This window comes from Haliotis rubra, unplaced genomic scaffold, assembly GCF_003918875.1.
Source record: "Haliotis rubra isolate DU_JTF1 unplaced genomic scaffold, ASM391887v1 Scf158, whole genome shotgun sequence".
Classification (NCBI taxonomy): Eukaryota; Metazoa; Mollusca; class Gastropoda; order Lepetellida; family Haliotidae; genus Haliotis; species Haliotis rubra.
In genome coordinates, this window is record NW_025765536.1 from 1,670,391 (window position 1) to 1,686,530 (window position 16,140).

The 16,140-nt window shown below is 41.7% G+C and overlaps 1 protein-coding gene across 7 annotated transcripts in view; it reads right to left on the minus strand.

Annotated features, from left to right (window-relative positions):
* LOC124271169 (neuroglian-like) overlaps nt 1-16,140 on the minus strand; it is a 141,363-nt gene that overhangs the window by 44,819 nt on the left and 80,404 nt on the right. For 4 of the 7 annotated variants that reach the window (XM_046706258.1, XM_046706256.1, XM_046706257.1 and 1 more), the window contains exons 1-8: nt 13,877-13,981; nt 11,206-11,281; nt 9,733-9,838; nt 5,619-5,989; nt 2,186-2,314; nt 1,971-2,073; nt 921-1,111; nt 397-528 (exon numbers count right to left, since the gene is read on the minus strand). In XM_046706258.1, the coding sequence (XP_046562214.1) occupies nt 397-528; nt 921-1,111; nt 1,971-2,073; nt 2,186-2,314; nt 5,619-5,989; nt 9,733-9,838; nt 11,206-11,260 (1,087 nt within the window). In that variant the 5' untranslated portion in view covers nt 11,261-11,281; nt 13,877-13,981. Of the gene's footprint in view, nt 1-396; nt 529-920; nt 1,112-1,970; nt 2,074-2,185; nt 2,315-5,618; nt 5,990-9,732; nt 9,839-10,209; nt 10,215-11,205; nt 11,282-13,876; nt 13,982-16,140 lie in introns of those variants that run through there. The other 3 variants (XM_046706254.1, XM_046706255.1, XM_046706259.1) reach the window with 2 other exon arrangements.

The following is a 16,140-nucleotide window of genomic DNA, read 5'->3' on the forward strand; positions in this document are numbered from 1 at the left end:
CAGAATTTTCTTGTCCTTGATGTAGAATCTTGTTTAACCATGGTGGGCTAATTCAAATTCCGATTTCTTCCCTTGTTATAGTACGTCTGCACTACACTGAAGAGAATGATCAGACAAGGGAGTCACATGACCAATCAGGGTATGCTGCATGCTTCACTGAGGCTGAGGTGTGTGTGTCATTGTGTGGGAGCAGAGGGAGTGTTTGGGCGAATGGTACAAGAGAGGCCGGAAACTTCGTTTGCAGTTCATTTCCACTCAGCTGTTGAATCAAGAAGAGTACCCTACGTGAGATAGGATAAGTTTAAAATATATATTTGGGAGACCAGGAGTAGGAGATGTTAGGTGTGGCTATCAGAGAAACCAACAAAAATATATATTGTGGTGTTCTTCACTTACGTCCAAAGGCTACACTGTTGATAAACCAGTATATATCAGGAGATGGGTCTGCTTTTGCCAGGCACTTGAAGCGAGCAGTCCCTCCAATACCCAACTCAACATCTTGTGGTTCCTCAATCCAGTAGGGACGGGCTGCCAAAAGGAATATCAAGGATCAAATTGAGATGGAGTTTTCATCGAAACCAGCAAGACTAATTCCTTGTTTATACAACTGTAAATCATTCAACATGATGAACAGTCAGACAGTGAGATTGTGAACTGAATACAACATACAATATGGAAGACACCACTCTATCAAAACAAGAACAAGTAAACTCATTAGCAGATATCAGTATTTCAATTCTTAGGAAATATCTAAATCAAATCTTCTACTTACATTCAACTATTTAACCTGCTAATAGAAAATGCAGAACAAATATTTTTAACACATTCAACTATTGTGGCCTGCTTGTGGGAAGTTTGGGACATTACATTCAACTTTCTGAACCTACTTATTGAAAATCTGGAGCATATGCTTTACTTACACTTCACGTTGACGGACATGGTTCTCTGAACTCTCTGTGGAGTCTGATCATTAGTAGCCCAACATTCATAGTCTCCAGCATCCGAATCCTCCAAACTCGAAAACACAAGTTCCTGCCCAAAGCTACTCTGTTTGACGTGGTCAGGCAGAGGCTTGCCATCAACCCGCTCCCAGTGCACATCTGGTGTGGGACTGAAAAGACAACAATCCATAACATTCCTCCTCCAGGGCTGCTCTGTGTAATGCTCAATCTGATGACCGTCACATCATTAATTCATTTGCTGTACAACATCATCTTCTGGCGTGGAGTTTAGTGCATTACATTAAGTTAACATGTTTGACATGACACAAGTATCAGCAATAAATCAGCTCACAGTTATGATGCTCATTGATTTTACACAAAAAACAAACCAATACACCCAATACAGAACTGGTAGAAAGTGGCATATACTGGCCTTGACACTAACTTGACACAAACAGATGTAACACCTCAACCAACATGTGCTCAAAGCCTTTAAAGTAATTGAATACAGACTTCCACTCCAAGAACATCAGTTCTCGACCTGACCTTGTCTATCCACTTGTATTAATCAAATTATTTTCAAAACATTTCAAGACTAATTTGAAGCATTTTGATGGGATGGATTCAACTTAAAGAAAGAACAAATACACGATATGGATGCATGAATTCTTTAGTGAGACATCTGTCAGTTTGTTCAAAATGGAAGAATAATCTGTTAAAGTAAATTCCAACAAACATGCTGAAACTGTCCCATTTCACAGGCTGTTAGCAATGTTGACTCTCCGACTCTTCATCGCGTCATGGTTTGAAGCCTTAGCTTATACCATGGGCGGATCCAGGAATTTTGAAAGTGCTGGGTTCAGGGGGTTTGTGGTGGTGGTTTGAACCCCCTGACCACCCCTACCCCCCACCCAGATCCGCCCATGTTATACTTTTTTAGTCCACACAGTAATCAGATTACACAACACTTATTTCACTGCCTATTGCTGGTTCAAAGAGGATTGCTCTAACGATTGAAGCTTGACTTACTTTCCAGCAAATATACATTTGATCCTAAATTCATCTCCACGTAGTCCATAATGATCAGAGGGGGAAGCCCACATGTAGGTGACTACTCGCTGAACTTCTGAAGCTGCAAACCAAACATTGCCAAAATATAAATAATAATTGCTAACACTATGAACACAGGGACAAAGAACAAGGTTATATCATCAATGAAATCACCAGAGAACTGAAATACTTACATCCCCGGGGTTGAATAAACTGGCGTGCTCCCTGTGTGTTTTTGCGGACAATTCCATTCATGGCCATACAAGCATAAGCTTTTCCATCTTGACCATCACTAGCCTTGACATTGGTAAAACGTAGACGAGCTAGAACACAGGAAATCAAACATATTAAATTTTCAATTTCAACAAACAGAAGAAAAAACATTGCTAACATAGTTAAAGATTGATCTTAAAACTACCTCAGTAAAGTGAAACTGGCTGAAGACAGCAATAGAAACAAATACACTAGAATAATAAACTCCTACAACACAATGTCCACATAGTTCACTCTTGATCCCTTTACAAGATGCCTACACAATCCAGACGTGATCCTTAAACAAGATGAATAGACAATCTAGTCATGTCCTTTAAACAAGAGGCCCATACAATCTAGTCATAATCCTTTAAAAAATGTCTACACAAAACCAGTCACGATCCCTGTAAGAAGATGCCAACACAATCAAGTCATAATCTCTTTAACAAGATAACTTCACACAATCCGGTCACTATCCTGTTAACAAGAGGCCCACACAATTCAGTCACAATCCTTTGAAACAAAATGCCTACGCAATCTAGTCATGATCCCTTTAACAAGATGCCCACACAACCCAGTCATGATCCCTTTAACAAGATGCCTACACAACCCAGTCATGTCCTTTAAACAAGATGCCTACACAATCCAGTCATAATCCCTTTAACAAGATGCCTACACAATCCAGTCATAATCCCTTTAACAAGAGGCCTACACAATCCAGCCATGATCCTTTCAACAAAATGCCTACATAATCCAGTCATAATCCCTTTAACAAGAGACCTACACAGTCCAGTCATTATAACATTAACAAGAGGCCTACACAATCTAGTCATGTCCTTTAAACAAGAAGCCCACACAATCCAGTCATAATCACTTTAACAAGATTCCTACACAATCCAGTCATAATCCCTTGAACAAGATGCGTACACAATCCAGCCATCATCCCTTAAAACATGTGAAAACGTACAGCCAATTGAAATTTCTGGTTTAGTGTACAATTCACATGGTGGTTTTAATCTCAGTGGCCAACAGGAAAGGGGAAATTAATTTGTAAAGGCACATTTCATTGCAAACACTAAACATGATGTCTACACAACACTCACACTCAAGGTCACACTAAACATGAAGTCCACACAACAATCACACTCAAGGTAACACTAAACATGATGTCCACACAATACTCACACTCACGGTAACACTAAACATGATGTCCACACAATACTCACACTCGTGGTAACACTAAACATGATGTCCACACAACACTCACACTCATGATAACACTAAACATGATGTCCACACAATACTCACACTCGTGGTAACACTAAACATGATGTCCACACAACACTCACACTCACGGTAACACTAAACATGAAGTCCACACAACACTCACGGTAACACTAAACATGAAGTCCACACAACACTCACATTCACGGTAACACTAAACATGAAGTCCACACAACGCTCACGGTAACACTAAACATGAAGTCCACACAACACTCACATTCACGGTAACACTAAACATGATGTCCACACAATACTCACACTCGTGGTAACACTAAACATGATGTCCACACAATACTCACACTCGTGGTAACACTAAACATGATGTCCACACAATACTCACACTCGTGGTAACACTAAACATGATGTCCACACAATACTCACACTCACGGTAACACTAAACATGAAGTCCACACAACACTCACGGTAACACTAAACATGAAGTCCACACAACGCTCACACTCAAGGTAACACTAAACATGATGTCCACACAACACTCACGGTAACACTAAACATGATGTCCACACAACACTCATGGAAACACTAAACATGATGTCCACACAACATTCACACTCATGATAACACTAAACATGATGTCCACACAACACACATGGTAACACTAAACATGATGTCCACACAACATTCACACTCACGGTTACACTAAACATGATGTCCACACAACATTCACACTCATGCTAACACTAAACATGATGTCCAAACAACACTCACACTCATGATAACACAAAACATAATGTCCACACAACACTCATGGAAACACTAAACATGATGTCCACACAACACTCACACTCATGATAACACTAAACATGATGTCCACACAACACACATGGTAACACTAAACATGATGTCCACACAACATTCACACTCACGGTTACACTAAACATGATGTCCACACAACATTCACACCCATGGTAACACTAAACAAGATGTCTACACAACACTCACACTCATGGTAACACTAAACATGATGTCCACACAACACTCATGGAAACACTAAACATGATGTCCACACAACACTCACACTCACGGTAACACTAAACATGATGTCCACACAATACTCATGGTAACACTAAACATGATGTCCACACAACACTCACACTCGTGGTAACACTAAACATGATGTCCACACAATACTCACACTCACGATAACACTAAACATGATGTCCACACAATACTCACACTCGTGGTAACACTAAACATGATGTCCACACAATACTCACACTCGTGGTAACACTAAACATGATGTCCACACAATACTCACACTCGTGGTTACACTAAACATGATGTCCACACAACACTCGGACTCACGGTAACACTAAACATGATGTCCACACAACACTCATGGTAACACTAAACATGATGTCCACACAACACTCACACTCGTGGTAACACTAAACATGAAGTCCACACAACACTCACACTCACGGTAACACTAAACATGATGTCCACACAACACTCATGGTAACACTAAACATGAAGTCCACACAACGCTCACACTCAAGGTAACACTAAACATGATGTCCACACAACGCTCACACTCAAGGTAACACTAAACATGATGTCCACACAACACTCACATTCACGGTAACGCTAAAGATGATGTCCACACAACACTCATGGAAACACTAAACATGATGTCAACACAACATTCACTCATGATAACACTAAACATGATGTCCACACAACATTCACACTCATGATAACACTAAACATGATGTCCACACAACACTCATGGTAACACTAAACATGATGTCCACACAACACTCACGGTAATACTAAACATGATATCCACACAACACTCACACTCAAGGTAACACTAAACATGATGTCCACACAACACTCACGGTAACACTAAAAACATGATGTCCACACAACACTCATGGTAACACTAAACATGATATCCACACAACACTCACACTCGTGGTAACACTAAACATGATGTCCACACAACACTCGGACTCAAAATAACACTAAACATGATATCCACACACAACACTCACACTCATGGTAACACTAAACATGATGTCCACACAACACTCAAGGTAACACTAAACATGATGTCCACACAACACTCACACTCATGGTCCATGGTTACTCTGGCATCAAAGTTGATGGGTTCAAAGCCGCCATACTGCTCCTTGATGACCCAGTACACCTCAGGAGGGGGGATACTCTCAGGGGGCACGCAATTCAAGGTCTGCGACTCCCCCAAATATGGTGTGACAAACACGTCCTTTTCCACATCAAAATCTTTCAGCTTTGCTTCACGCAGATTGATGTTGATGGTTGCTGACTTTCCATAATCATTCTCAGCAAAACATTGGAAAATGCCTTCATCTTTGTCTTCTGGTCTGTTGATGACGATGGTTCCAACATTGGCAAGTTGGACCATACGGTCATCATTACCGCTTGGGTTGAAATCGATTCCATTCTTTTTCCATGTATACCTGAAAACAATATCAATTAAATCGTGATGACTACTGGATCTGATTTTACATAATTACTCATTACCAATTATTACATCAGCTTTGTCATATTGGAAATTTTAACTCAAAATCATATATTTATTTACTTATCCTATCTCACGATTTGCACTTCTCTCTTGCTCCGACGCAGTGTGGAACGAATGAGAACAGGTCCCTAGTCCCTCACTAAGTGTGCAGCACACTCCCCTACCTACCCACGTGACTACCTCAGAGTGATCATTCTCTACTTTGAGCCAATGACAGTTATACGTAACCCTTGTAATCTGAATAGTGGGTAGGCTGGGCGGGCATCCATCATGTGAGATAGGATAAGTATATAAACATACAATTTATAGTTAAAATTTCCAAATTTTTAAACTTATCCCATCACACAATTTGCACTTATCCCACGATTGGACGGTGGGTCGCATATTAGCCTAAGCAAAAAAGCACTGACAGTATACACCGTACAGGCTAATGACAACAGTAGATGGCGATGAACAAGGGAGGCAGGATCCGATTAGCATACTAGGGACCATCGCTCCAAAGGAGTGGGTGCGCCTGAGCGATGTGGTGTTCGGCCGCAACCCTCGCATAACCAAGGGGACGTAACTAGGCAAGTAATCTCGCTTTGCTATGATTTATCAGAGTACCCCCGTGATTAAAGTCTAACGACTAACAATCGGGCCTGCACCTGCTTCAAAACAGCCCCCAGACCCCATAACGAAGAAGGGAAAAGGAAACTGAAGTTAGGTCACAACAGTATGCTAAGGTACTTAGGAGCTACCCGTGAAGGTCCAAGTTAGAATGAACCTTCTGTAACCCATGCTTGTCGTAAGAGGTGACTAACGGGATTGGGTGGTCAGGCTCGCTGACTTAGTTGACACATGTCATCTGTTCCCAATTGTGCAGATCGATGCTCATGCTGTTGATCACTGGATTGTTTGGTCCAGACGATTATTTACAGAACGCTGCCATATAGTTGGCATATTTCTGAGTGCGCTGTAAAACTAAACTCACTCACTCAGGAGCTAGAATGCTACGAAATCCAAAGGAAATCAGGAAGGACTCACTACACTACAAGATCCGGGATTTGGGACACGAATCACTGAAACTGGTTGTACCAAGTGGATACAGGTCTACATCTGGTCATGATAATGGGTAGATCATCGATTGGGATATCAGAGGCAGTAGTTTCCACTCCATGGGATGTGACAGGGCATCACCCATGGAGTGTCTGGCTCTGGCCACTATGTTGAGTGAATCGATTAGATGCAGAGCAGAGCTGCCAATCCTGTTGAATTGTCTGATTGAATCAGTAGATGTGGGAACCGTAGTTCCACTCCCAAATGCCCAACAATGAAAGCGCTGAATTCCAATTCGCTGATATCAAGTGCCCTTTCTCCTGATGACCACTGACCAGCCACTTCATGACGGAGAAAGTGAGCACCCCAGCCCTCAAGAGATGCGTCAACGAACAGGTGTTGAATCAGTGTAAAGGGAACTATAGAGATTCTGCCACAAATATTCCGCTCATTGAGCCACCAGCGAAGGACTGGATGTAGTTGTGCGGGAAGACGATTCAACTCTCACAGGTTGTCGTCATCTGAAGAGGGAGAAGCTGCAGCTGGCCCCTGTAAGTCAGCACTTGTGGCGACGTCAACAACCTTGTAACTCCTGCCACTGGCGAAGAGTTCTTGGTTGGGCCAGCACTAGTGGTATGGTGCACTGTCCCACCTGTCCTTGGCCACAAACATCATGGCCTGTCGTGTCGAACACTGCCCCAATAAAATGTAATCACCGGGTCGGTGTTACCTCCGTTTTCTCCAAATTCAGCAGCCACCCTAATTGTGTGAACAACTTGATGGTGTACTGCCTGAGGAGATGTAGGACGACTGGATCCAGTCAATATATCTCTCAAATGTCACGCCTTGACAATGCAGGCAGCTTGTTATCGGTTTGGTTTTCCGAGTAAAAAGCCATGGGGCTGTAGATATGCCAAACGGCACAACCCTCCATTGAAAGTGAATCAAAAGTACTTCCGATGGGGTGACGATATGAAGCAGTTCGGCCTGGTGAAACGGTACGGCATGGTGAAGCGATTCAGACTTGTAAATCAGTTCAGCTTTCATCTGGAAAGCTGATGTGATCTGGATCGGCATAATGATTAGGATCGGGACTGTGATCTTGTTCGGTTCGGTAATCCGAAACATTTAAATGATCTAATATGATGGCAAGATCTAGAACGATCAGATGAACTGGTTCGGCGAGGTGAAATATTCCGGCTGAGGTGAATTGGTTCAATGAGGTGAATCGTTTCGGTGAATAGAGCTATTACGTGAGGCAAAGCGTTTCGGTGCAATGAATCGATTCGGCAAGATGACCCATTTGTGAGGCGTTTCGGCGATAAGAATTAGTCAGATATGGCGAATTGATTCGATGTTGTGACCCAATACACCATGACAAAACTGTTCAACCTTGTAAATCCATTCAGTGTGACAAACTGACTCGATGTAGTGAATTTGACGATGTAGATCGGCTGTGTGAGTCAGCTGGCAACACAGAGCAGTTAGATGGGGCGGAACGACGAGTGGATATCTGACGATGCACCAATAAAATCATCATTCTGACACAGGAGTCTTCGAACGACTAGCAGTTAATACCGGTCGTTGAAAGCTTTTTTTGTCAGGTGATCGACCACATGCTCTGTTGAAGTATAATAAGCTCTATCTGCCAGCCAACAGGAGCAAACATGTCTATATGCTCTAAAAGCATCTTTGATAAGGGAGCACATTCCAGACAGCGCTTGCTCCAGAAACACAGGCCAATACAATCCACACATGATGAGTGGGGATCCGAGGAAGAAAATAGTGTTTAAACTGTGCGCAAAATTATGCTACTTAGGGTCAACCTCATAGTGATCATTCTTCTTCTTGTCGCACCACTGTGTGGACGTATTGTGAGAGTTCTCAGTTTTCCTTAACATGAGCAATATATCATGGGTAGTATATTGCTCATGTTAAGGAAAACTGAGAACTCTCACAATACGTCCACACAGTGGTGCGACAAGAAGAAGAATGATCACTATGAGGTAGTCACGTGGGTAGATGGGAACGTGCTGCACTCTTAGCCAGGGACTAGGGACCTGTCCTAGAAGGAGAGCAGCCTGTGGAACACGGGCGTATGGAAAAGAGAGGCCAACAGGGAAAGTTCTCATTCGTTCCACTCAGCGTCGAAGCAAGAGAGGGAGAAGTGTAAATCATGAAATAGGATAAGTTTAAAAATTTGTATACATACATGAAACATGTTTAAGAAGAATTGATCATAAAAATCACTGATTACAATACAAGTTTAATCTGACCCCCTAACCTGCAATCTGTTTTCTGTCATTTCCTTAACATTGCAGTAAGTACATAAACTTCAAAATACCCTACGAACAAATCAGTACTTGAATACACTAAACAGAATCATGATGGACTGGGGTGAAAACATGTCCAGCCAATTGATATTTCTTGCTAAGTGTCTTAATCTCAGTGGCCAACTGAATAGGAAATGGTACATGACTTTGAAAATGGACATTTCATTGCAAACTTCATTTGCATCATACGATTCATAGAACATTCATATCTGTTTTAACAGAAGATAAGGCCCAGCTGCTTGCACAATGTCAAAATTTTAAGCATATTTTACTCCTAAGATTGAGAGCACTGCACAAGATTGTTTACCGGGGGTTAGGTATGCCTTCAGCAACACAGGGCATCTCCACAGTTTCTCCAGCTTTGAAAAACACATCGTGTCTTGGCTGAATATAGACTCCCGGTGGCCTTGTTACTGAAACAAATAAACATAACAACGGAAATTCTAGGATGTACATCTTTGTAGAGACAATATATGTTTGAGCGAAGCCCTTAGTTAACTATCCCTGGAATTACTGGACCATGTCAACCACACTGTAACAGAAGTGTACTACTAACATGGTTAACATCACATTATAGTATCCCGAGTCTCACCTGCAAGTATATTAAAGTATCCCAAGTCTCACCTGCCAGTATATAGTAGTATCCTGAGTCTCACCTGCCACTATATTAAAGAATCCCAAGTCTCACCTGCCACTATATTAAAGTATCCCGAGTCTCACCTGCCAGTATATAGTAGTATCCCGAGTCTCACCTGCCAGTATATTAAAGTATCCCGAGTCTCACCTGCCAGTATATTAAAGTATCCCAAGTCTCACCTGCCAGTATATTATAGTATCCCGAGTCTCACCTGCTAGGATATTATAGCATTCCGAGTCTCACCTGCCAGTATATTATAGCATCCTGAGTCTCACCTGCCAGTATATAGTAGTATCCCGAGTCTCACCTGCCACTATATTATAGTATCCCAAGTCTCACCTGCCAGTATATTATTGTATCCCGAGTCTCACCTGCCAGTATATTATAGTATCCCGAGTCTCACCTGCCAGTATATTATAGCATCCCGAGTCTCACCTGCAGTGCCAGTAACTTATAGTATCCCGAGTCTCACCTGCCAGTATATTATAGTATCCCGAGTCTCACCTGCCAGTATATTTTAGTATCCCGAGTCTCACCTGCCAGTATATTATAGTATCCCCAGTCTCACTTGCCAGCATATTATGTATCCCGAGTCTCACCTGCCAGTAAATTATAGTATCCCAAGTCTCACCTGCCAGTATATTATAGCATCCTGAGTCTCACCTGCCAGTATATTATAGCATCCCGAGTCTCACCTGCCAGTATATTATTGTATCCCCAGTCTCACCTGCCAGTATATTATAGCATCCCGAGTCTCACCTGCCAGTATATTAAAGCATCCCGAGTCTCACCTGCCAGTATATTATAGCATCCTGAGTCTCACCTGCTAGTATATTATAGCATCCCGAGTCTCACCTGCCAGTATATTATAGTATCCCCAGACTCACCTGCCAGTATATTATTGTATCCCCAGTCTCACCTGCCAGTATATTATAGCATCCCGAGTCTCACCTGCCAGTATATTAAAGCATCCCGAGTCTCACCTGCCAGTATATTATAGCATCCTGAGTCTCACCTGCTAGTATATTATAGCATCCCGAGTCTCACCTGGCAGTATATTATAGTATCCCGAGTCTGAGCTGCCAGTATATTATAGTATCCCGAGTCTCACCTGCCAGTATATTATAGTATCCCGAGTCTCACCTGCCAGTATTCCAGAGCAGCACAGTATGAAGCACAGCAGCACAGCTCTCCTCATTGTTCCTTGTGACGAGTTCCACTAGAAGGTAATCGGATATACATAGCTGTAGACTAATCACTGCTTGTCAGGAAGGAGCATGGTGAGATTTTTTAACTCACCATCTTATGTGGGTAGAGTGAGGTGACATTTTGATCCTCAGCATGGTGAGGTGATTATTTGGTCATGAGCAGACGGAGGTGATAACTTAACCCTGGGCATGATAAGTGTTTACATGATTGTGGGCAAGGTGAGGCAATAACTTGGTCGTGGGCAAGCTGCGGCAATAACTTGGTAGTGGGCAAGGTGAGGCAATAACTTGGTTGTGGGCATGGTGAAGCAATCACTCGGAAGTGGGCAAGGTGAGGCAATAACTTGGTCGTGGGCATGGTGAGGCAATAACTTGGTCCAGGGCACGGTGAGGCAATCACTTGGTCGTGGGCATGGTGAGGCAATAACTTGGTCTTGGGCATGGTGAGGCAATAACATGGTCCAGGGCAAGGTGCAGCATTAACTTGGTCGTGGGCATGGTGAGGCCATAACTTGGTCGTGGGCATGGTGAGGCAATAACTTGGTCGTGGGCATGGTGAGACAATAACTTGGTCCAGGGCATGGTGAGGCAATAACTTGGTCGTGGGCATGGTGCAGCAATAACTTGGTCCAGGGCAAGGTGAGGCAATAACTTGGTCGTGGGCATGGTGCAGCATTAACTTGGTCGTGGGCATGGTGAGGCAATAACTTGGTCCAGGGCATGGTGAGGCAATAACTTGGTCGTGGGCATGTTAACATGATAACTTGGTAATGTGATGACAATGCAGTGGGCCAGCCCTCAAGAATAAAGAGATTTTACTAAAATGTCAACTAGTTCAGTTAAACATTTTGGTGTCGAGTACATGTGCATCAAGAAACTGTCAGTTCTTTGTGATATATCCAAAACAAACAGTAATAAACATGATAAACTTAATCTTCACGTAATTATACCCTCAAACAAGATCGATATCAGTTCCAAGGACATTCATATGTCACGTAAATTCCTTCACTGTAATTATCTTAACCATTCAAGTTATGCACGTTTGAAAGCTCCAGGCTCCCTTTGACTGGTTGAAACAAGTCTCACGCCTGTACATTGTATTATACAAAATACAGAACACACAGCTAACAGTAGTAACACAAGCACTTGATGACAGATTGGAACTGATCATGCAGATGCCCAGACACTACTTCTACGGCTCAGGTAGGAGAGAGGTGAGGTGAGGTGAAATTGGGTTTAATGTCGTGCTTGAGAATATTTCGCTCATATGACGACACGCATGCATGCGTATGTGTATATGCGGCTGCTTGTACTAGCCCAGACTGAAACTGGTTTTATAGTGCTAACTGACTGAGATATCATGCCGCAGTGAAGCATGAATACCCCACTCAGACACAGTATACTGACTCTGAGCCGACCAGTCCTTGTTGTACCCATTAATGCCGAGCGCCAGGCAGGGACCAACAAGTACCAAATTTTAACATCTTTTGGTATGACGCGGTCGGAGATCAAACCCGCGACCTTCCGCTCTCTGCGCGGACGCTCTGGTAGGAGAGAGCAGTGGTGGGGTCCGACAGTCAAGACGTGCACATAGCAATAGCTCTGATCAACTGGGAGAATATATTTATCATCTGATAAGGATAAGTATTAACATGTTTCTTTAAATGTTTCTGAACATACTGAAAGACATATTCAACTTCTGGAAATGCCACTCAAAGAAATTGTTCCTGCCCTGACAATGCTATGACGTCATGTACTTGATGACGTCACAATGCTATGACATCGCTGCACTGCAAGTATAATGGCAGTAAAAAGTTCAGAGATGTACATTTTTCATTGAAAATTAATGAAGAGTGATTTTGGATGATAAATAGAATCTCACCCTCGTGTCTTCTGATATCAAATATATCAACACTCATTGATAAAGTAAAAATATCCTCGGCAAGCCTCGGATATTTGTAACTTTATCAACTCGTGATGATATAATTGATATCAGAAGAACTTGGGTGAGATTCTCTATATAGCCCTTGGATTCCACGTTCCCATCAAGCACAGCAATATGATTCTAAGGACTACATACCATTTGCCTATTAACACATGATTAACATGACTACGTACGTCCTTTCACGATCCTTTGGGTGGTAAGAGCTCCTCCCGTATCCCCATCCCAAATAATATTTATAAATATACTAAAATTATTAACAAAACCCTTTTTCTGATACACAGTGTAAGTTGTGAGTCAGGGACTTTAGATGTCTCATAGGTTTCTAAAATTATCCCTATGTAATCTGATTTTACTTTTCAAATAAGAGGAATAATATGATTGGATACGCGAACAATTTGAGATGTAATTTGTAAAGTAAAAAAGCTATTAGGATTACTGTTTTATAGACAGGACAAGACAAAACTATTGATTTGAAATTTCTGATACACTTCCGGAAAGTCATCGGACATGAATGTGGTCATGCCCGACGCGATTGCTTCTCTTACCTGTATACGTATGACACTTTACCTTTGCTGTCTAAATCTTTGGTCGTACCTGTTTCTAGGTATATAGGGAGAATCACAAAACTCAAAATAATTTCATCAAATGCAATATCGCCTACCTGTTACTCGGCTGTTTCAATCCGCCATTTGCTTTCTTTTGAACTAGGACAAACGCAGGTAAAGTCGCACCTGGGTTACTGTCAAAAGTAGGATCACGATGCGGAAATGTATTAAAACGACACAGCTACGAGTATAATCCCTGTATATCTATGCAAATTGTAAAATCTTCAGTGTAAGAGATCTTACGTTGAACCTTTGTTTTTAGAAATGATATCAATGATAATAATTCAGTATGAAGGCCATTCACATTTCTATTTAATCTAATTTTGAATAAGAACTGAGATAAGAGATTATCAGTAATACCCATAATCGTTCAGGTGTCATTGTTATAAAGTGCATTCAAGTCGCTTATCAATGGTTTTCAAAATACAAAACAATACATTTTCATTTGTAGCCTATTTCAGAATTTCTGTTTAAAATATTGTTTTACTTGATTCACATTTTTTCCTTTTTTTCTCCAGATATTCTCAAACATCTGATGTCATCCTCATCAGTCTTTCAGGCACGGCGTGAAATTGGAGTTTCAGGACGACTTGCACATAAAACGTCGGCTTGGTTCCCGCGCTCCATAAACATTAGTGATGATAATGCGATAAATAAGTAAGGTTGTTTTCCCCATTATTGTACTAGACTGCAACCAAACACTCTTTCCTGTTTCCATTATTAAGGACGGTTCATAATTTATGGCTGGGGTGGGGTGGGGGTGATGATGATGATTTTAAGAGGGGGGTCACCCATTTTGTTCTGGGGAACTAGGTGGGGTCAGCAATTTTGTACATACAATTATGTTTAAAATTATACTTAGAAACATTAGTCTCGTCTCTCATACTAACGATGCGGTATCTTTAAAAGAAATGCGTTTCATCCTGAAAGGGTATTTAATCTTCTCCTTAAATTGTTTAGTCTGATAGGTCTATGCGTTCTGTTTTATAATGATTGTGTCACTGCCTCAGGAACATTAACATTGCAGTGACATTCGTCACCATTCGCGTATTTCCGTAACCTAGCATAAATGATTAACTCCCCTTGGACGAATTTTTTCGATCTCATTCAGGTAGTGTCAACTGCATACCTGAGAGCGCCCCCTGGCGACACTTTGAAACATTCCAATGCAATGAGTGAACCATGTTTGTACGTTTGAGCTGATCTGCCGCGCATCTAGCACCCATGTAATGAACGATTGCAGGAATATATATTTCCAAAGTAAAGGTGCATCAGTAATCAAAGTCATCAATTAATATTTCAATGGTTGATTGACTCATTGTATTACTACACCAACTCGTTGAATAATGGGACCAACCCGAATTACGCTTTATTCTTTATTATTATTCTTAAGTTTTATGTCCAGTTAGTAACTTCATTTCCCCAAACAAAAAAATCTCTTCAGAAATAGGAGTCTGAAAACAAACAACAAGCGCCTCGATCGATCGTTGACAAGTGTATTTCGAAAACTTGGATCGGCCTACCCTGTGGGACGAATGTGCGGTTCAAGTCACGATTGGGAACTGGGTGCTGTTGTACAAATCTTAGCGCTAAGGTGACCGTAACTACCATACCTTCACATAGACTTACGGTAGACCTTCACATAGCCTACGGTAGTGTTTATAGCTAAGGTACCCTGGTCATTTATTCCATATATTACAGCTGGAGGTTGGCCGGTGGGACTGGTCTTAAAAAAATTAAAAATTAAAAAAGTACTGTCGGAAATAGAAAAAACCCTGTTTTTAGGCTGTTACACTGTATCCCTAAAATTTACACAATTGCAAATATGCCGCATATGTCGAAATAACCCACTTCGGCCTAACGTGGCGTTCAGTGGGATGCGTAATACGATATCCAGAGAAGCATGTTTATTCGTAAAATTGGTCAAAACTTAGAAAAATACGAATAGTTGCTGAAAACAATAGATCAGACTATAGATGGCAATTAGGTCGCTCAGCCAGGTATGACGACGGACCGCCGACTCACCTGGCATGAAATGCACGTGCTGCCTACAGGCACAAGGGTCATCTCAAAGATATTTTGTGCTTTTTCATGTGCGTTAACTATGTCTCATCTATTGATTAACATCTTACGTGTCTTTCTTTCATATGTTGAGATATGTAAAAGAGTATCATACTCGAAAACCATAGAAATTCCCCAGTAATCCGAATATCTGTGTTTACGTTTGAATGGACTGGGTCCTCGAAACTTTCCGATCTTTCACAATAGTGAGTATCTTTCTGAGAGCCTTACAATCATATTTGCCCCTAGCCATTTCCGG